This window comes from Mirounga leonina, unplaced genomic scaffold (assembly GCF_011800145.1).
Source record: "Mirounga leonina isolate KUSES-001 unplaced genomic scaffold, KU_Mleo_1.0 Mir_125, whole genome shotgun sequence".
Lineage (NCBI taxonomy): Eukaryota > Metazoa > Chordata > Mammalia > Carnivora > Phocidae > Mirounga > Mirounga leonina.
In genome coordinates this window covers 56,741,291-56,763,473 of record NW_023270305.1, presented here as the reverse complement: position 1 = coordinate 56,763,473, position 22,183 = coordinate 56,741,291, and the positions used below count along the sequence as shown (strand labels likewise).

At 44.3% G+C, this 22,183-nt stretch overlaps 1 protein-coding gene across 6 annotated transcripts in view; it reads left to right on the top strand.

Moving 5' to 3' along the window:
* The window catches only part of CCDC85A (coiled-coil domain containing 85A), a 199,427-nt gene that overhangs the window by 5,218 nt on the left and 172,026 nt on the right, over positions 1–22,183 (top strand). For all 6 annotated transcript variants that reach the window (XM_035001512.1, XM_035001508.1, XM_035001513.1 and 3 more), the window contains exon 2: positions 2,747–3,704. In XM_035001512.1, coding sequence (XP_034857403.1) covers positions 2,747–3,704 — 958 coding nt within the window. The remainder of the gene's footprint in view (positions 1–2,746; positions 3,705–22,183) is intronic.

The following is a 22,183-nucleotide window of genomic DNA, read 5'->3' as shown; positions in this document are numbered from 1 at the left end:
CAGGATTTTCTAATTGGGAAGCTAGATACAATCAGGCTTCATGATTAGCTGACAAAGAGGGAGCTAAAGGTGGAAAGGCAGGAGAAAGCCTTCCTGGCTTGGCCAAAGGGTTTATTCATCTTCCTGGTAAAGGGGAGAGGATGGGGTTGATGCAGGAGAGACAGAACATTCAGGGGGTGATTTTGAAGATCAGTCTGGCCACGGAGAGCTTGACTTGGGTGGGTGAGGAAAGATAGAGGATGGGGCGGACGAAGGCAGGGACCCAGGTGGGAGGAGTTTGGAAATGGCCAGGCCTGAGGTCTGAAAGTGATAATGAGAAGGAAGAGGTGGGCAGCAGAAACAAGGAAACAGAATAGTCGGGATGCCAAGAGTTAGCATTGGAGTTAAAACCACGCTGCGCAAGATCCGCTTCTTCTCAGGATGACTCCCATCTTAGGCCTCAAGACTGTCAGGGGAAGCAAGCTGTGGTTGGCAGATGTCTTATAGTTTATTTTCTCACCAGTATCAGGCAAAGTGTTAGAATAAATCTGAGTAAACGGGGATCAAGTCTCGTGTGAGTGCCTCTAGTTCTGGGTTGGATGACCGAGTCCCAAGACTGAGGTTTTCTGGCTTTGGAAAGCAGGGGAAATCTTCGGTAGCAACCCCGTGACCACCCCTGGTTCATCGCCACCAAACCAAGAAACGGTTCAAGAAACGGTCCCTTCACTCTCGGTGTGACCGGAGGATACAGGGGGAACCTCACAATGCGTTTTCAAAGTTCCTTGATTCAGGTGTCTACAGTGGGGGTGCTGTGTTCTGGACGCACAGAGGTGGACAGGATAGATGGGGCCTCCATGCTCAGGACCAGTCTGGTGAGTTCTTGTAGCCACATCCAACCATATGTGATTGTAATGAGTGCCACAGAGGGGAAATAAAAGGGGTAATGGTGGAGTGTATAAGGCAACTTCCTTTAGATAGGGGCTACTGGTCAGGGACGGCTTCTGGGGAAGTGACTTAAAAAGTGAGGCCTTTAGGTTGTATAGAAGTTTAAGGGAATGCATTCCAAGTGAAAGAGGGAAAGGGCTTCTTCCTTGGGCCCTGAAATCAGGCCAGTGGTGGTGGGGCTCAGTTGGGGGTCAGGGGATAGGTCCCACCTTCTCCACTGCTACCATCTGTGCAAGCCGCTATCCTCTCCCTCTACCTGGACTAGCCTGGTGGCCTCCTCGCTGGTCTCTCCTGGCTTCCACCTTACCTCGTCTCCCTTTCTTCTATCCACCACCCGCCTCCTCTGGTCTGTTTTCTACACAGAACAATGGTGATTCTTTATAAAATGAACCTACTGTGTCACTCCTCTATCCTCAGCTCACCAGCAGTCCAGAGTCCTTCCCGTGGCTGCCAAGGCGCAGCATTACCCAGCCCCGACACCCACCCTCTTGGGTCTCACCTCTCCCACCTCCTCTCCCAGCTCGGCGCTCGGTGCTCACTGTGCTTCAGGCGCACTGGCCTCGCTGCGACATCAGTCATACTCGTCTCAGGGCAAGTCCTTGCCCTGCTGTCTGCCCGGGATCCTCTTCCCTCAGATGTTTGCTCCTTCATTTCACCCGGGTCTTTGCTCAAACGTTTTCCTTCTCAGTGAGGTACCTTCTCTTAAAAAATAGTATTTTTTAGCCTACTTTAGTTTTCTTCCCAGCACTTTTCACGACGTGGCATTGTGCTCTTTCCTTACCTTTTGCCAGTTTTTTCCGCCAGAATGAAAGCCGTAGGATGTGTCCTACTGTGTCCACTGATACATCCCTAGCACCTGGACTGGTACCTGGCACATAATAGATGCTTACTAAATCCTTGTGAATGAGTGAGTGGACCACCACTCATGTGGGAGAAATAGGCCAGGTTAAGAGGCTTGGGGGGCTTGGGAGACTTGAAGGATTTTGCACTTTATCCTAAGGGCAGTGAGGTGCTGCCACGCATGGGAATGGGTTCAGAAGAACTGTTTAGTTCAGAAGTGAAAGGTGAGGGAAAAGGAGACGCCAGGCATAAGCACAGGCCCTTAGGGAGAGCAGCAGGATGGGTGGAGGCAGAATTTGCTGAGAGGGGCAGTTTGAGGAGGGGGCTTTGAAAATCCCACAAGAGCTTGGCATTGCTCAAGTTTTCATGTGGGATGCCTGGGAGATGCGCTGGGGGTTCAGCCAGTAGGGCTTAGATGCGCGGGTCAGAAATGCGGCTAGAGGGCAATTGTGCTGGTCCCCTGTGGGAACCGGGCTGTTAGTCCCCTGTCAAGGGCCGAACACCGGGCAGTGCTTATGTTTGTGCTGATGGAAGGCGTGTTGCCTCAGAGCTTTTAAGCATTTCTCAGGTCCCAAGCAGCCATTTTCTTCCCGGAAGGTGGGGCAGGGGATCCTTGGATTTTTAGTGGTTTCTTGTGAATTAACTGGCTGCTCCCTAGATACTGGCCGGATGGCCTTGGGCAAGTAAAGCTTTGTGAGGTCCAGCCCCCTCCCCCCCCCCCCAAGAACCATGAAAATCATTATCCTCCAAGTGTTTTGTGAAAATTCGATGAGATCATACAAGTAAGCACTGGGCAGGGAGCATAACCAATACCCGTTATTGTTATTTTTATGACAATCCTCAGCTTCCTCTCAGCTTCTCCCCTCCTCCCCTAATATCACAGAGAATTCACCAAGTCCCGCCTCCCCCCCAGGAGGTCTGAGCCTGAGGATGCCTCAACTGTGTACCTCCCTTGAATGGTTGTCTCTCTCTCCCTTTTCAGGATATCAACCAGAAACTCCAGGAGGACAACCAGGAGCTGAGGGACCTCTGCTGTTTCCTGGATGATGACCGGCAGAAAGGCAAGAGGGTGTCCCGCGAGTGGCAGAGACTGGGCCGCTACACGGCTGGGGTGATGCACAAGGAAGTGGCCTTATACCTGCAGAAGCTGAAGGAGCTGGAGGTGAAGCAGGAGGAGGTGGTGAAGGAGAACATGGAGCTCAAGGAGCTCTGCGTGCTGCTCGACGAGGAGAAGGGCGCAGGCTGCGCGGGCAGCCGCTGCTCCATCGACAGCCAGGCCAGCCTGTGCCAGCTCGCCGCCTCCACGGCGCCCTACGTGCGGGACGTGGGCGACGGCAGCAGCACCTCCAGCACGGGCAGCACCGACAGCCCCGACCACCACAAGCACCACGCGAGCAGTGGCAGCCCGGAGCACCTGCAGAAGCCCCGGGCCGAGGGCAGCCCGGAGCACGCCAAGCACCGGAGCACCAGCCCCGAGCATCTACAGAAACCCAGAGCCTCCGGGACCCCGGATCACCCAAAAGCACTCAAAGGACCCAGCCCCGAGCACCACAAACCCTTGTGCAAGGGCAGCCCCGAGCAGCAAAGGCACCCGCACCCCGGGAGCAGCCCCGAGACGCTGCCCAAGCACGTGCTGAGCGGGAGCCCGGAACACTTGCAGAAGCACAGGCCCGGGGGCAGCCCTGAACACGCCAGGCACAGCGGAGGGAGCCCCGAGCATCTCCAGAAACACGCCCTCGGTGGGAGCCTGGAGCATCTACCCAGAGCCAGGGGCACCAGCCCTGAGCACCTCAAACAACATTTTGGGGGGAGCCCCGATCACAAACATGTGGGCGGAGGAGGCGGAGGCAGCGGCGGAGGCAGCCGGGAGGGTACCCTCCGAAGGCAGGCGCCCGAGGACGTGTCACCCCATCACCGGAGTGTCTACAGTGGCATGAACGGTGGGTCAGTACGTGCTGGGGAGCCGTTTTGGCTGGGGCGACTCGCTAGAGAGTTCTGAACCCTGGAGGGCTTCCCAGCCACCCGAGGAAGTGCAGGCGCTGCCGGATGGGGGGCGGGTGGGTTGGGGAGAGGAGCAACCGTGTGCTTCCCAGGCTCCGTGTGTTTCTTCCCCTGGATTTGTCTTAGTTTGTACGGTTCGCAGTCAAGTAAGCCTGGCGAAGACAGGCGATAAGCAGTTAGGGGAAGGAGAGGAACAAGAATTCCGCGGGACTCTGAGTGGTCAGGGTGAGATGTGTGGGCATTGAAGATAAAAATTGAGAACCAAGCTAAGGATTTCCAGTCTTGAACTTGAGTATTTTCCTAGTTGTGTGCGGTGTCCTATTGGGGTTCTTAGCCAACGGCTGACCAAAAAAAGGTTTTTGAATCCAGTTAACAGCTTATGTGCATAAAGAAATGAATATTTATTATGAAAAACGGTAACATTGGAAAAGAAATATGGTGTCCCTTCACAGGCTCGATGCCGTGTTCCCTGAATGCCTGTAGATACGCCTTACTTTACCTCGGGGATTTTGTCCTCAGTCGGGGGACTTCCCTTTGTGGGAGAAGCACATCAAATGATTTCCTTCCATACTCTCAAAACCCACCACCCTCTCCCAGACTCCCTTAAACATACTTTGAATAGCATGCTTTTTTTACACTGTGAGACAGCCTCCCGGGTTGGTTAAATGTTCCTCTTGAACATGTACGGATGTATTTGGACTCTCCTTTGGTTTCTGAAGGGTAATATCCACTGCATTTGCTAAAATCGCTCTAAACCAGACCCTAAACCTTTCGGAAGGGGTTGAATTTCCTGCATCTTGGTCCTAAAACCACTTGAGCTCCAGAGAGGGGGAAAAAAATCATTTCTTAAAACAAACACAACCCCCTCCCAACCCCTTCATGTTACTTAGAGTTGAGCTAGAACGAAAACGTTTGGTTTTATAAACTGTGGGGTTTTTCATCCAACATACCTGAGCTTTTCCGCTTTGTTTGAAAGCTGCCACCGAGTCTGTGTGCAGTTAAGCTCTGAGCGGTGGTGGGGGCGGCCCGTGTGAGCAGTGAGTGACATGAAGGGGTAAATACTCAGTGTTGCACCTGGGGATTTTTACCTGTTGGATCCCATTTCATCCTAATCCTTTTCTCCTGGTGCTGAAAATTGACTCCTGAAGCTTGGCTTCTAACGCATCCTGTGCTCTTTTATGTGCAGATGAAATTGGACAGGGTGGGGAAGATGCTGCTCCTTTCTGGTTTGGGCTGGGAAGGTGGAAGGTGGGAGAAGCCAAGTCACCAGTGAGCTGAGGCCTCCCGGCTGCCTAGCTGGCCGGCTGGGGCCTTTACTAAGTTAATAGCACCCTCACTCACTCTTCCCAGGACTGGCCCAGAAGCTGCCCTGATTGCTGTGGGCGGCCTTGGCTGTGTACTTCTCACAAGAGATGAAAGTCATTTAAAAAGTCATTTTAGTTGTGTTACCACAGATGACGTGAGCTGCTAGCCACGAAGCTTGTCTTCAGGGAGTAATGGGTTAACGGGAAAGCTCAAGTTAATGACTTTTCCATTTCTCAGTTACTTTTTAATGAGCATGAGAAGTAAATATGTTTACTATTTTAGGGAAAACTTGTATCTGGAACCAAAAAAAAAAAAAAAATTACTTAGGGGCCAGGTTGTGTACATACAAAACAATTTTTTTCTTTCCCAAAGTGCTCTTTTGAATAAAGAACTCCTCTAGTTTAATCAAGGCATGATTTAACTCACAAGAAAAGATTTCAAATGCAATTTTTCAGCAATACCTTGCATAAAGTAAGGTATGTTTCTAGATGAGGATGACATTACATCATGACTTATTATTGCCTGGATTCAGATAGATTTCATGATCTGGCAAATGATTTTTAAAATTTAACCATTTTATTCAATTAAGAGTTTGGTGTAACATAGATGCATTATTTAGAATGACACTGTATTTAATTCTTAGGTTTACATCAGGTTTTCTCATTCTTCAGTGACAAATCTTCTGGAAGTTGATATCCTCACCAAAGTATATTTGTAGTGCATTTGCATTGCATTTTTATTTCAGTAATTGATTGGAAAATGAAGTGGCACAATGAGGTGTTTATGGATCATCAGCCTATAAATTTGGGCCTGTGTGTATCCTGCCCTTGCAAATTAATTTTTGATATGGATGGTAAGACATGACTTTTCATATTTTTAATCCCCCCACACTCTGGTTGAATCATTGGCCTAGAAACAAGTAGGAACTTGTAGTGAGCTAAATCCCAAATTGCACATTTGCTGAGTCATGTACAGAGTCATTCTGTTTGGAGTTTGTGTGAAATAATGAGTGATTTGGATGAGCACTTGCAGGGTTTTGAGTGAAGAAAAAGTAGATGAAAGCGGGTGGAAGTGTGTCTGCATTGTGGCAGAATGAAACCGAAAAGAAGCACGTATTGGGACAATATGGTCTTACTTATAACGTTCCCTCCAAAAAGACACACATATGCGCCCTGAAGGAACATCAGTGAAAACAATTACTGTTTTAGTTGACTGTGCCTTGGACGTCTTTAAATCTTGTTACAAACTCAGTGGAGGAAACAGCTGATGAACTGGGTATCCAAGAGTTTTCTTTGGTTAAAACAGCTTAATTTCCAACTGGGTATAAGGGTGAATTGGGGGCATTTTTCCTTTCTTTAAAATAGCTAAGACTGTATAGCCATGTTTAAATTAGTAGCTGATTGAAAAACAACAAAAGCCAAGACAAAACAGAAAAAAATCCTCCAACTTGAGTAATGTGCTCACGAGTGCATTTGCTTTTTTAGAAGTTATGATTCAACTGTTTTTCAATTTGCAGAGAATACCATGTGCAAAGAGGAAGTAGATTTAACATGGTTACATCTAGACGTTAAGGCATTTGTCTGTTCGTTCAAGTCACTGCTGTGTACCAGATTTGTAAATTAAGTACTTGATTAGCTACTTTTATCTAGACATGCACCCAAATAGATAGCCTCCTGGAGAATGGGGGATTCGCTTCCCTGATCCCATTGAAATCCAAGGTTGGGTCAAACTTTCTTAGGTTAAAGTGTTCCCTCCCACAGTGAAACCAAGGCGTTTTGCTTCCAGATACCGACTAGCGGATCTGTGCTTTTTAACAGGTAGCTTTTTAGCCCAGGTCACGGGCGTTGTGGACTCAGGTCCTTCCAGCAATAGTTGTTTGTTGTTGACCTTCCAGGCAAAGATGATTCTGATGATCAGGAGCCCACATGAGTGGTTCACCCATTGGGCATTGTGAATCTAGTTGAAAAAGTCATAAAAGTAGTTTTATTTTAATTCTAGGGGCACATATTGCTGGTTATCAGCAACTGAGAAGGAATGATGAGAAGAAACATTACTCTGTTGTTTATCGTCCTTCTAAGAAAAATTGCTTAGCTATCCTGGTGGGTCTCATTTACTTTATGGACTTAGAACATGTTCCAGTGACCAGTAGCTTCACGCTCTCCTTCATCATCACGCTAGCCAGTGAGAGCACCCATGAGGAAACTCTTCATTTGTGTCACACTGGCTCCATGTAGAATTACATCTGGCCTTGTGGATGGAGTGTCAGGGTTGTGAGTGTTCACCTCCCTCCTGAAAGCTTCTTAGTGCTTCCTTCCTTCTTTTGTGAGGGGATCTCCAGAGACATAGCAGGTTGTGTCTCCCCCCAGTTCTTTCTCTAGAGCAGGGCTTCTCAACAATGGCACCACTCACATTGGGATCAGATAATTCTTTGTTGTAATGGGTTGACTTACGCATTTTAAGAGGTTTAGCAGCATACTGGGCTCTCGCCACGAGCAACCCCCAATTGTGACAATGAAAGATGTCTTCAGATGTTGCCAAATGGTCCCAGGGGGTAGGGAATGGGTAAAATTGCCCCTGATTCAAAACCACTGCTTCAGAGAGAGCAGTGTTTTTTCAACCTGGCTGCAGATTAAAATCACCGTGGTAGCTTTGAATAATCACCAGTGCTCGGGCCCACGTGCAGATGCGTATTGAATTGGTCTGGCCCTGAGTACGTTGCAAAAGGAGGTCCGCAGGTGATTCTAAAGATCAGACCAGGTGAAAACCATTGCCCTAGGTGAGTGCGTGTTCTATAAGACGGGTTGACGTGCGTGAAGTGGTGAGGAATGCGAGCTTCTTGGAAAGAAGAAAGTTAACAGCTTTCTTTCTTTTGTCGAATTCCGAGCCTGAGAAGGACTGACCCTAGCAGGTATTGTGAAGCTTCATCCCTCATCCCCAGACCAAGGTTCTCAGATAACACCTTTGTTATATGGGTTGAAAATTTGAGTTTTTGGTGGATGGGATTTTTAGGTTAACTTGGGGAAGCTCTGGCATATGAGTAGTTCAGGGCTACTTTTTAAAGCCTTCACGTCCAGACTGACAGGGAAGCACATGAATTTCCAACCCATTTATAGCACATGCTGATGGCGCATGTAGATCGTGTAACGCCTGCAGTGCTAATGAATATTTCCCACCAAGGATACTGTATTTCACATCGCCCAGCTCATAAGTTTTACTCTGAATTTTCAGATTTCTTCTTATTCTCTGTTGAGATTATTAATGAGTGAATGAAAAACGCTGGTAACACAAAATGATCTTATCTACGAGGGGCAAGATAACCTGTGTGTGGAAGAGCCCAGCAGGAATTCTCTGAAGCAGGGTTGTCTGTAAATTAAGTAGTGGGGCACTATAGCGTAATTGCTCTCATAAATCTTTTATTTTGCTTAGAAAAAGTCAGAATATCCTTTATGAATGAATTTTGACAATAGAAATTAAATGTCTCTTGGGAGAAAAATTTGAACAGTTACAGAATACCAGAACTGATTTAAACTGAGGATCTCAGAGTGTTGTTTTCTATTGTGTGAACTGAAGTGTGGGTGGTTAAAGAAGTAGATGATGTTTTTTGATCTTTAAGCTTCAGTATGGTAATTTGGTAGCCTCATACACACTTCGATAGGACATCAGTTTAAGAAGTTCTGAAAAATAGAAGCAATTATCGTACTATACTTGTGTGTGCAAAGCATAGTGCATTTTTCATGACAGTGTTTTAATGATAGAGAAAGCTTAATATTGGGAATATAGTTTATGAAATTGCTCAATATCTAGGGCGAGCTATTATTGGAAAACCTAGATGGCTTAGAAAGGTATTTTCCAGTAAAATTTAAGGTTTTCAACTCCACTGGCAATAATAAAGCTATAAAATTTCTTTAAATCTAGGGGACCCTTTTCCTTTTTCCAAAGATTATCTGTATCTATAATCTATATATGTGTGTATATATTTCTGTTAATAAATAAATTTGTATCTGAACAATGCCACACATTCAGTTTGATTCTGTTTAGTCAAACCAGTTTCAGCTGCATCTGGCATCCAGCATCCCTCCACGCGTGGAAGCCACTTGCTGCTATGAAGTCTAGAATCCCTTCCAGCTGATGGTGGTCATGTTCTTTAGACCCAATTGAAGTCAATTAAATGTTCGTATTTTTGGTTCATTGCCAGAAGATCTAACAGAAAAAAAAAATCATTGAATTAGTGATGCATTTATCTTCTTAACAGAAGTAATTTAAAACCAAGCAGGAGAAGAGTACAAAGTTATGGTGAGTATTCCGTTTGATTGGCTACCTTTTCAGAAGCGTCAAAGGAGTACAGACACAGTGATCTGTTATGAGGCTATAGACATTTACTCACAGTGATGATCGATTATTCTGGAGGCAACTGTGTAGGGATCTTAGTCGATCTCCCCTGGTCAGAAAAAGAACGTGAAGATAAACTTTGCCAAAGTTTTAAAAATAATAAAGTTTTACTTGTGTAGCACCATTGGGCCAGTGTATGCTTGATGGAGTAAGTTTTCCAGACAAATTTATGACCTTAGGCTCTCAAAGTTTGCCAATTTTAGCCCCTTCTGATGCTTACAGGCCTCAGAGACTCTTATGATAGAACTGTGAGTCCTTACATCAGATGGCCCCACATGGCTATTCTTTTCTTACTCCGTATTTACTTTCAAATCCTAGACTTTCAGTTACTTCAAGCCCCAGCATGCCCACAGCAGTATTCCTTGCTGCCCTCAGCAGGCCTGACTTTAATTTACTTTCTTTCTCATTGCTGTTTCTAAATTGTTCTCTTTCTACTGGCTGGTCATACTTTGGGAAAGTGGATAACCACATTGATTAGAATTGTTTTTTTTAATCGGAGTGAATGACCTTAAATTGTCCTTTTGGCAGTAAAATGCATGAGCTATGGTGCATGGTCCGTGTGTCCTGCATCAGTAAGTCCTTTGGCTTTTCAAGGCTCTTCCTGACTTCTTTTCTGGGTCTTGACTGTACTTAAGAAAACTCTGCTATTCCTGTAATATAAGAACTCAGAAATGTTTGCTTTTTGGGGACTTAGGCACAACCAAGATTCCCTTAATACTATTTTAGTACATAACGGTTATGGGGAAAAATTGTGTCCATTTGAAAAATTATTTTAAATTTGATTCTAGGAAATATTAAGAATATTTTATGTTTGGAATAAGAAATTAAAAATATTTCATGTTGTGAAAAGAGCTGATTTTCAAGAGTCTTAGGAAATGTGAGATTCAGACCATGGGACGCTTGAGAATACAGGCATGAAATCTCAGCTCTAATTTATAAAAGTCTCTAGTCTGCAGAAGAATGAGGTTCAAGTTACTGCTGCCCCTGACATAAATGGCCTCATCTTGAGAGTGCTGCTCATGAGTTTCCAATAAAAAGAGGGGCTGCTCTTTCTGAGACAGAGCATCTTTAAGAGGAGAGAGGCAGAAGAGGTGTTAGAGAAAGTGAGAAATAGCAGGTTGCATTATCGCCCTTATGAAGGCAATACTGGTTTGTCCTCCTTAAGATAAAAGACCATAACTGGGTTATTCACACATTGCTGGGTGGTCATTTACAGTTTTCACCCAGCAAAGAGGTATGTAGTTTAGAGCTTCCGTACCTGAATCCTTAGGGAGCGGTGCAGAAGGTCTTGGGCTGTGGTCTTGGATGTGGATTGAAACCAGGCGTGCATTTAATTACCAGATAAGTGAAAACTTCGATAATATTTTAGGGTTTTTTTTTTTTTTTTTTCCTTCAGATCCTTACATAGGCCTTCGGTAGGCTTTTCTATAAGACAGGATATGTTAGGGAGAAGGGTTGGGTTTGGGGATTTCTCAAAGACTATTTCAGTTATTTGTATTCTGTGCACGCACCTACATTGTAGTTAGTATTCTTGTATGTGTATTCAATAGAACATTAAATGGATAGAATTTCACTATTGAATGACTTTATACCCCTTTACTTTCAGGTACATAAAAGAAAGTGGTGAATCTTTACATTCTAAAATCTTGCAAACAAGATACTAATAGCACTACTTTTGCCTGCTGATAGAGTTGAGGGATAGAATGTTTTGGTTAACTTTTGGCCACAAACTCAAAGGTCTCTGATGTTTCCTCAGTGAGACGGCTTTTCTAGTCCAGTGTGTTCATTATTGCATTAAAGACTTTTTTTTTTTTTTAAGAGCATGTGAGAGAGTGAGCCCGAGCGGGTGGGGGGGGAGGTGGTGCAGAGGGAGAAGCAGGTTCCCTCCATGGGAGGCTCCCATCGCAGGATCCTGGGATCATGACCTGAGCTGAAGGCAGACGGTTAACCCACTGAACCACCCAAGTGCCTCCTTCCTTCCACTTATTAAGGGGTCTTTTGGCTTTTAGAAGAAAACCCTGATCTGGATTGTATATAGCTACAGCTCCCTGAGTGCCCATAATTGCTAGTTGGCTCACAAGTGATGAGAAGCATGATTGCATGTAGGGGTGTGGTGTGTGTTTTTACCAGTAGAAAAACCTAATTAGTGATGGATATTTACATGTGAATATATGCACACATATACACACATGTATGTTTTATTCCATTAAGAATGGATATCTTAATGCTGACAAATAGAAAGAAATTAGGACACTGTGGTTGTATTTAGTTCAGGAAGTCAGAATCCTAGAATTTAAATCTGTAAAGTACTCTGTTTTATCCAGTTCAACTTCCCCAGTTTCTGAAGGAGAAAATTGACTTCCAGAGAAGTTCAATGAATTCTCCGAGGCCAGTTGCCAGTTAGCAGAAGGCCAAAATCAAGCTGACTCACAGGGCACAGAATTCATCTTATAAGGAAGATCTTTAATCTTACAGATTTTGCCACTTGAAGTAGGGGTAATGTTAATAGTGAAGATCCTAAATGGACTAGAGAACCATTCTTCCTCCAGTGCAATTGGAAATTCCTGAAAACCAGAGCCCTGCAATGATAAGAATGAGACAAGGTGAATGTCCATAGACTCAGGCTTAGCAGACTTGGTGGTCTAGCAGGTGAGCTCGTATCTGTTGCTTGGGAACCTCTGATGAGGCCAGATGGGGTACATGGTTCACAGCTCCATGGACAGCTCCTGAAAGACGGTCTTAGTAGGAGTAGCCCGGTCCTAGCCTCAGGTTAACACCTTACTGCCCTTTTTCCTCCCACATGGACTCTTCCCCCCACTTCAAGGCCATATTCCTTCCATTTAAATATTCTTGGGAAGATGGACTGACCTTAGTCCTGTCCTCACACATCCAGTTGCATTCACAGCCAAGATGCTGTGTGTCTGGAGGCATGTCAGCTTCTGGACTGCAAGAAACAGAAGGGAGAGAGACTAGGAGCAAGGGGATGGGCCAGATGGCGACACCAACTGCTCTCAAGGAGTTGTGTTTTTTAATAACTCAGCTTGCTGCAAACAAAACTAATTAAGCCAGTTACTCGGATTTATGCTACCATAGGCAGAAGTAGAGTACACTTACATTACACTTTTGATGGCATTTAAAAGGTCAGAATATCTGAGTTGCAGATTCCTGTTCGAAGCAGCTTGGTCTGTCGAACCACTCTTGAGAATTCAAATTAACCATGCTCATTAATTCAGCATCTCTTCTCTTTCCCTAGACAGCAAGTGCCAGTTCACCCAAACAGGATAATAAGACCCTGCAAGGCAAGTTATTAGTCTTCTATGCAGATGATGGATTAGATGCAGCTCCCAGGAAAGTGAGCTAAGCGTCAACTTAGAGTAGAGAAGAACATGAACTAGCAGACAGGGGCAGTGTGAGGGTCAAGGCCATGGAGAATTTCAAAAGGTCTGTGTGGCAGAGCATGCCCTTAACAGGCACCTGTCTTATGTTGATGGACGGGCCTTGCTCCGGGGACCAACCAGAATTGTCCTAGTCATGGAGCCATGGGGGGAACTGGCTGAACTTAGCTGCACATTTGACATGTGAGGGTATTTTGGAAGAGAGTACATTTAGCATTATGACCAATTAGGGGTCTAGAAATCAACATTATCCAAGTGGTTTGCCATGAATAGCTCCACCAGCATAGTGACGTTCGTGAGAAACTGTTCGGCACCATTAAACTTTTCAAAATCTGCAGAAGAACAGGCTTGAAAATTGTTTATTTTTATACTGTCCCTTTAACACTTACACTGAAGACTGATACTTCAGTGCTTCTTACCCTAACACTATGTGCCACATGGTTTTCACCCTTCATCTTTTTGGCTTGACCTGGTGCATTCTCAGAACTGCCCACTTTGGGGTTGGTTGGTCTAGCACATAAATCCGTCTTCGATGGAAACCTTATTCTCACTAGAGTCTATATAGCCGTGTATACAATAGGCATTCGTTTTAAAAAGAGCTAGGCTGGACAATTATACATATTCACAAATCTTATTTGGTTATTTTTATATTCATGGGTATCTATTGAATTTCACCCATATATTAAAGTAATATTAGATAACCATCCTTAAATTGGCAAATGTTGATCCTTAAATTGGCATGTGGCATTTAAACTTGATTTGAGGCTTTACAGCAGTGAAACAACTTTATAAACCTTTAGCAAAATTCTGTTTTAATTGTGAGTAGGAATGATAGGTCTCTTAAAATGTATTTAAAAGCCCTTAAAAATAAAATCTTTCATGGAGTTAAAAAATAGTGTGATGCAGTAACTTAAAAGGCATCAAGACACACGAAAAGCCACTCAACGTCACTCATCAGGGCAACTGTAAATCAACACAGTGAGCTGTCACCTCACACCTGTCAGATTGGCTGGTATCAAAAAGATAAATAGCAAGTGTTGGCAAGGATGTGGGAGAAGAGGAATCCTTGTGTACTGTTGGTGGGAATGTAAATTGGTGGAAAACCTATGGAAATGAGGTAAGTCGGAGTGAGAAGGACAAATATATTTCATATGTGGAATCTAAAACAAAACGAATGAATCAATAAAAACCAGAATCCAGACCTATAAATAGAACAAACAGATGGTTGCCAGAGGGAGGGGGGGATGGGCCAAATGGGTGAAAAGGAGTGAGGGATAGAGGCTTCCGGTTAGGGAACGAATAAGACCCGGGAATAGAAGGTACAGCCGTGTATTGGAATAGTGTTGGTGAACGGCGACAGCCATGCTAGTGGGGAGCAGAGCATCATGTATGGAGAAGTTGAATCACTATGTCGTACCCCTGAAACTAATGTGAACATTGTGTGTCAACTATCCTCAAAAGCATTAAAACAAAACTGGAAGAGTTGGTTACATAAGTACATCCCTAGAGAAAATGACCTCAAAGTTGTTCACGTGGAGTCCCCTGGATTGATGAAGTGCCCACAAATTCAATATAAATTATTTTAAAAATAAGGCGTCATGGCACAGTTACATAGCTGGTGATTTGCATATATTGACTTTGCTACTTTCTTGCTGTTGGGACATTTAGCACACCACCAACCTCTGTGAACAAAATAGTTTCTCCCTCAAGTAAGGGGCTCCCGATAGAGAACTTGTAAGTCCATAGTCCCAGAATATTTTAAATTTTCCAGTTATAGAAGACCTAAAAATAAACTTGGAATTGCCAACCTTTTACCTTTTTTAGGTGTGGACTATGAAATAATCCTCATCTAACACTATCTCCTGGAAGATCATTTGGACATTTAAAACAGGAAAAAAATATATTTACTAAAGGTCATTCTTTCTCCCTAAAACAGCTGGCAACATTGTATTGCTGCATCTCCCTTGAATGTTTTTTTGGAATAATGTGTAGCCCAGAGTTCAGATTTAACAATGCAATCCCAGGTACATTTCCAGGGTCCAGTACATTTAGGAACTTTATTTTTATCCCTGCTATTGTAGGAAATCTGGTTTCACCCAGATTCTTTGATAAACCGAATTCTGAGAGTTAATGGATTTTTCATTTAGGCACAGTCCGTGTGACCCGGTGGAAGCCAGGAATCACAATCCAGGTATTACTACCAGATTCTTGCCTCCTTTCTCCCCAGGACAGGAAGAAAGATCCATCAGCCTGCGGGTCTGGCCAGCTTAGATTGGGGATTCCTCTCTCTGTTTGCTACCCCACCCATCTTCCTCCAGCGGTTGTGCTGCTGGGGCTGGGCTCCTAACTGAGAGCAGTAAGGATGGTATCCAAGAGGGCTTTGCTTAGGAGGAGACTTTGCTGTGCATGGCACAACATGAGGACTATTGAGCTAACGTGCTCTCTGCACCATTCACTGTGCCTTGTAGGGCCCTTGTCAGGGTTGTCGAAGTTCTCCTAGCAGCGTCAGAACGGACCCCGTCCCCTTTGAAGTGGCCACACTGATGAGTGTGAATACCTTGTGGGTGAACAAGGAGCTGAAGAGGCTATAGTGGAGGTGACTTGGGCTTTGTACAGTTCTAAAATCTGCCTCATGTCTGGTTTCTTCTGCTCGAGCAGGTCTCAGTGGACTGCAAATGCACTGGCTGTGTATGAATCATGTGCATTCTGTTTGGACGCTTACATGGTTTCTCACGTTGCTTAGTGGAATAGTGCTCTGGAAAGTCAGAACGAGGGATTTCACTTGCTATTCTACTGCAGGCTGGGTTTTTCTCAAGTTTCTTTGCCATCTCTGCCCCAGATGGGAGAGCATGGCTATCAACTAGAGTTTCGAAGAGCATAAACCAATGACAATTCCGTGGCACCAGGCTCTTCGTGTGAGGTTATGTCCCATCTAACCAGATTCCAGTGGTCTTTTTCTGAAACCTTTGGACAAAGTGGAGACATTTTCACCTTTCTTCATTTTAATCCTATTACTTTATAGCTGGTGTTTGAATGAGTTTGGAGTAAGGCTCTTGAATGAAATTGGGAGGGTAACATTAAGTGTGGGGAAGGGCAAAATCAACAGCAATTTCATTGTAAATCATTGCCTTGACTCATCAGGCAGCTACAAGTTCTAAACAATGCCAAGGATAATAGAGATTTATTACAACAAATTAAAGGCTAATCAGAGTGTGTCCTGTGATAAACAACATAGTAAAACAAACATAAGTGACAGTAAGGGAAGGCATGAGTGGATAAAAGACTCATGAGTGTGGGTGGTAGTAGAAAACCACATTCCGTTCATGGCTCACTCACTTTGTGTATTTCTGCACTGTTCCATGTATAGATGGGGGATGATTAGGAATAATGCATGCAGGTTTGTTCAACAAATACTGTGTGTTCCCTGTGGGTGCAGCACGGTGATAGATGCTGGGTGAGGTAGAGCAGAAAAACGAGCCACAGCCCCTTCATGCTAGAAGTTCATGGTGTGACACATCCATGGGGGGATGGAAGTGACAGGGAAGGTGTATGATTAAGAACCAAATAGAATGAATTCTTGGTGCTGTGGGCCTTTGTGGGCCTGGGAGATGGCTCGTGGGCTGCCTTGCCAGGCTTGGCCACCTACAAAGGCATGTTGTGAGCTTGAGTCCTAGGGAGTGCCTGCATCTGGGGTAAGTGGGCATGAGGGGTGGGGGTGTCTGCGAGAGATGAAATTGAGCAAACAGTGTTGGAGAAATGATGAGGACGTGAGTAGATCTGTGCTGGTGTCATTGTTAGAATGTGGCAGATCGGGCGCCTGGTGGCTCAGTTGGTTAAGCAACTGCCTTCGGCTCAGGTCGTGATCCTGGAGTCTCGGGATCGAGTCCCGCATCGGGCTCCCTGCTCGGCAGGGAGTCTGCTTCTCCCTCTGAGCCTCCTCCCTCTCATGCTCTCTGTCTCTCATTCTCTCTCTGTCAAATAAATAAATAAAATCTTTAAAAAAAAAATGTGGCAGATCATTTTAGAAAGTAAACAGGGGCTAGACAGAGTGTTAAATGCTGTGCGTGGGTGCTTCCTACTAGCAGGGTTCCTGTCCAAATGGGGAGAAACGTCACATGTTTTTCATTCTCTAGACGTTGTAATCAAACTAAGTGGACCTGGAAAGCTGGTTTCTTAGCATTAAAAAACAAAACCAAACTCTTGTTGGGATTTTATAACTCAGTTTAATTCTAATTTTTTTTTAATTCCTTAAGTGTTCCTGGGCTAAGCGGTTGTACAGTGATCAGAGGTCTGTATACCCAGATTTATGCCATCATATAAACCTCTTCCATTATTTTATTTTACTTTTTCTAGCAAAGGTTGTGCTGAATTACTACTTCTTTTTAGTGGAGGAGTTTTACGGTGAGCGTTACCGGTTAAGAAAATCCATCTTCTGACTACTATCTTCTGAGTCAGTAATGAAGATGTTGTAAGAGTTGGGGGAAAATATGGCCTAGTTGCCTGGAAGGCAGAAAGATAGTGCTAAGTAAAAATCAATAAACTAATTATGTTAAAACCATAAAAAGGGAAAAAATAATCTTGAAGCCTGTTGGCCCTTTGGTTAGTCTAGATAGGAAAATTAACCTAATCTAGCCATTCTATTTCATTATCTTTGATGTTTTTCCATTTTAGTATTGTGACCTCATTTTAGCCTGTGGCATTGTATGCTAAGTCTCCGATCATTTTCAAAGCCCTAGCGGGTCTGTGGAGCCTCTTTGGGAGACCTGTTGAAGCAAGTGAGGGGGAAGAGGCAGGCTCTGCTACCCTGTTCACCCCAACCACTGGCACCTTTCAGCTGGGGCAACCCTGCAGTCACCTGCTTTGTTCACACTTAGCTTTTGCTTGAACAGCTTTGACTTTACAAAATTCAAAAACTGTTGGTCCAACCCAGAGACACCAAAAGCAAACATTTTGGACACAGCAGCCAGATTTCTGGACCAGTGTATAGATGGTCCCCCATAACACCATTTCCGGATTCTTCTCATCACCGAATGTGTGTACTTGGTCACATCTGTAAGGATAGGCATGGGGACTTAATTTAACTTGTAGGCACGGGGATTTTCTTTTTCAGAGGCAGACATTCAAATTGGCACTCCTTCGAAAACTTGGACCTTTAGGTTCTTCTCCTTGGTCTCCACCACGTGTTCTTTATTTTGTGGTGCCTTCTGGGGCTGGAGAGGAAACAAAATAGAAATTCTGTAAAGGAAATGAAGCTTTTGCTAACCTCTACCTATAACTGCTGAGGTGCTGATAATTTTTAGTTTTGTTTTTTTTTTTTTAAAAAGTAACAGAATTTGCTGCATAAGTGTAACAATGTTTATCCTTGAAGACACCAAACACCTCGTTGTTTCCTGTTGCACCTTCCCTTTTCCTTTCTTTGTTATGGAACTTTCTGGGCAGAACTTCTATTTTAATAACTTAATTAGGTAAATGTGAGTTTTATTGTGACCTCAGTGAGGTTCCTTTTTGAAAAGGTTGAGTTTGAGGTTCCTTTAATTGCCTGTCTTCTGAGTTCTTATAGGAAGGTTTACTTATTTAAGAGCTAGTTTTTTTTTTTTTTTTAAGATTTATTAGAGAGTATGTGCCTGTGTGCATGTGCACAGGCATGGTGGGGGAGGGGCAGAGAGAGAGAGAGAGAGACTCCTCAAGCAGACTCTCCTCTGAGCAGGGAGCCCGGCCACAGGGCTCGATCCCAGGACCCTGAGATCATGACCTGAGCCGAAATCAAGAGTGGGACACTTAACCGACTGAGCCACTGACATGTCCCAAGAGCTACTTTTTAATAGTATTCAAGATACTAAATTTTATTAGCTCAGAAAAAATAAAATGACTAATTTTATCTGTAAAATGGCGTTTGGTTCTGGGTGTCTCCTCTCCATTTTACACACACACACACACACACACACACACGCCTCACCTTCTGCCAACAGCTACCTGAACTCACTGAAGATCCGGCTTCCCTGTAGCAGAGTATTTTGGAGCAATGGTATACAGTGTAGCAACACAGGATCCTTTACTTCCCTGTGGTCACATCTCCTGGAATCCTCGGTTAATGTAAATCAAGAAAAGCCGGGTTTGATGAGTAGCATCTTAGAAGTTATTGGGTGCATGGTGAAGCACTTGCTGTGAGGTCAAGCAATGTTCTTGAGCTCAGCTTGACTCAGAAACTTTCACAGTGATTTTTATAGGCTTCGAGATGACAAGCAAGATTTCCACCCTGTTCTCCAGGCTCACCCAGGACATACGCTAAAAGGGACGTGGAGGAGAAAGGAGCATTATCAGGATAGCTGGCAGCAGCCTTGGCTCTTAGTCTCCAGGGTGTTTCCTCCCATCTACTTGTCAACTCTTGGCCCTTCCTGGTCTTGTATCCACCCGTAAATACTGGAGAAACCAGAATTCCTTTGGTACCCCATATCAAATCTCAAAAGTCCCCCATTTATAATCCAGACAGGAGATAGCAGGCATTCTTCACCTGTTTTAAGGACTTTCTTGTGCATATGGGCCTGGGGTCTAATGCAGGCAGAAAGGAAAGGAAAAAAAATCTTGGCCATGGTGTCAAAGTCTGGCCCTTTCGAGCCATCCTTCTCTGAAGGCCTCCTGACCAGATCACAGAACGGCGGCAGATTTGACTTTGCAATCCAATTGCGTTCGTATCCAAGTCATCTTTAATATTCAGCCCTGATAGGGTAATTATATCCTAGCTCACTTGTGCAGATGGTTGTGGTACAGTGATTTCACGGAAAGTAAATAGAATGCTAATTGGTTGAATGTAACCTATTTGAAAGTAAATATTCCTGCCGAGTCTCATGTGACTTCTTTTCTCTGCTGCTTATAAAGAAAATTAAAACAAAACCCTAGCCCTTTACAAGATTAATTTAGGCCTTCTTTAGGCCTGTTCTTTCCTTTCTTTCGGAACTCAATGCTGGCTTGGATACAAGACTCCCCACTATGGAGTTTAAATGAGAATGGCCTTTTTTGGTTGTTTAATACTTCTATTTTGGGCAAAGGTTTTAATCTATAGTGAACTGTAATGAACTACCTGTATTGGTTGGTCCCCAACAAGTATAGAAACTTGGGAGAATTGGTCATTTCTATTTTAGGGACTTAGCAGCTTACATTAGTTTAAGACCTTATGTGAACCTGGATTAGGTTGTGGTTTTGTGTTTTTTGGAGATGCCAGAATGCAGTGTAAGGGAAGGTTAGTCAAGTCATCTGTTGAAGTGGTTATTTATCTGTCTATACATTTATACAGTTATGTTTTATTGAGCTGCTATTGTGTCCTAGGCTCTGTGCTCACCTTTGATTCCACAGCTGAATTCCTGGTCTGCTTAGTGGGTCTTGGATCCCAGGCGTGCCACTTGAGTTCATATTTATGACTTCCAAACTTGGCCTCGGCTTTTGTTGTCTTCACCGTGGCTTGAGGTGTTAGCATAGGACCTTCTAATCTGTTGGAGAGTTAAAACACTCCGGGATTTTCTTTAGCTTTTAGGAATATTTGGGGGAATTTCTCAGCCTTTCCTAGAGCTGCCTCCTGCCTGGTGTTATCTGACAAAAAGCAGCAACCAAAGCTGGTCCATGCCGAGTGGTGAGGGCAAGGTGGTCTGAACCACACTGCCCGTGTGCTCTCTGAAAGGGGCTGTCGTTAAGGGTGCATCTCTTTGCCTCCGAAGAATCTATATGCTACGTGAAGAGGTGCAAGCTGGCGGGTCAAGGACTAAACCCAGTCAAAATTATGTTTTGTTTGGCCCACACCGTGTTCTAACAATCGAAAAAGTCACCTACAGATCTCAGTTTCTGACTTCTTTTGATAAAGGGGAGGGTCTGCTGACACTGGCCCTGTGCTCCCTCAGGTCAGCGTCAGGGGCAATAGGGCAGGCCCTAGCTTTCTCTTGAGGCCTGCTAGTTTCCTCTTGCTGTGTAAAAAAACCATCTTGGCACTGGATATTGTAAAACAGCAACCCTTTCATTATGTTCATGGGCTCTGAGTTGGGAATTTGGACAAGGCATGGTGGGAATGGTTTGTTTCTAGTCCACAGTGGCTAAGGCCTCAGCTGGGGAGGCTTAAATTTGGGGAGAAGAATCATCTGAAGGAGTAGTAATTCACATGTGTGCCTAGGCCAGGAGAGCTCGGGGCTCCTTGGGAATCCCCCAAATCTGTCTGAAGCCTCCAGCTTTCCATGTGTTCTTTCTAAGCGTGTTCTGCAACATGGCAGCCTCAGGGTAGTCAGCCTTCCAACATGGCGACTCGATGATCCACGATGAAGCTGGAAAAGGCAAAAGCCACCTGGCCTCTCAGGACCAAGCCTCAGAGATCATACTGTGTCCCTTTCTTGTATTCTGTTGGCTTGAGCAGTCTCAAGTCCACCAAGATGGAAAACAAAGGGCCAGATACTCCACCTCTTGATAGGCTAATTATACAAAGAATTTGCAACTATGTTTTCAAACCGACAAAGGGGGCCGACTGGTTCCATTGGCTGTTGTGTTCACTCCCTATTACATTGTGTCCAGACTGCTTTACTGATGTCTATTATCTGACTGTCCCTGAGGGCATTTGAATTAGAGATTACTGCTCTTCTGTGGGACTTCTCAATTTAGATTAACTCTAACTAAAACTAGAATTTGGAGTTCATCTTCTGTCAACATTTATAATAAGTGTTCCCTTTAGGGGAATGAGTGGAAGGCAACGTGGACTCACACTCCAAACATCTTTTGGGAAGTGATGTCTGAGTTTTCGCTGGGGGAGATAACCCACTGAGGTGTGATTCATGCTCATGTTGGCCATGTTCTGAATTTCATTTGCAAAAATGAGTTCTCTTACTCATGTATTCACTGCTTTATTTCTTTACCCTGGATACGTGCATTTCCTCCTGTATTTCCTTATTCTGGAGACTGTGGGCCAAACCGTTCATTTTTTAAATTACTTAAAAAATATCCTGTGACTGTCATCACTGTCATTGTAAATAATTAAATCTTAATTACGGGTGCTATACTACAAGGAGTGTTAGAATTAAAGCAACCATGATTTAAAGAGACACTTAAGGAAAAGTATCTAAAATTATTATCTTTTCATTTTTACCCAGCTCTGTCCTTCCAGTGAAGGTATCACAATTGTCCTGGTAGGGGTATTTGGTGTTACCCCAGTCCCTCCGTTGCCCATCATCCTAGACCGTCAATAAATTTGGCAGTTTATTCTCCTAGATAGTTTTCTATCTGTTCCTTGTCCACTGTCACTCTCTTAGCTCAGACCCACGTAAATGGGCCACCTGCCTAGATGTTCCGCTAATCTGTAA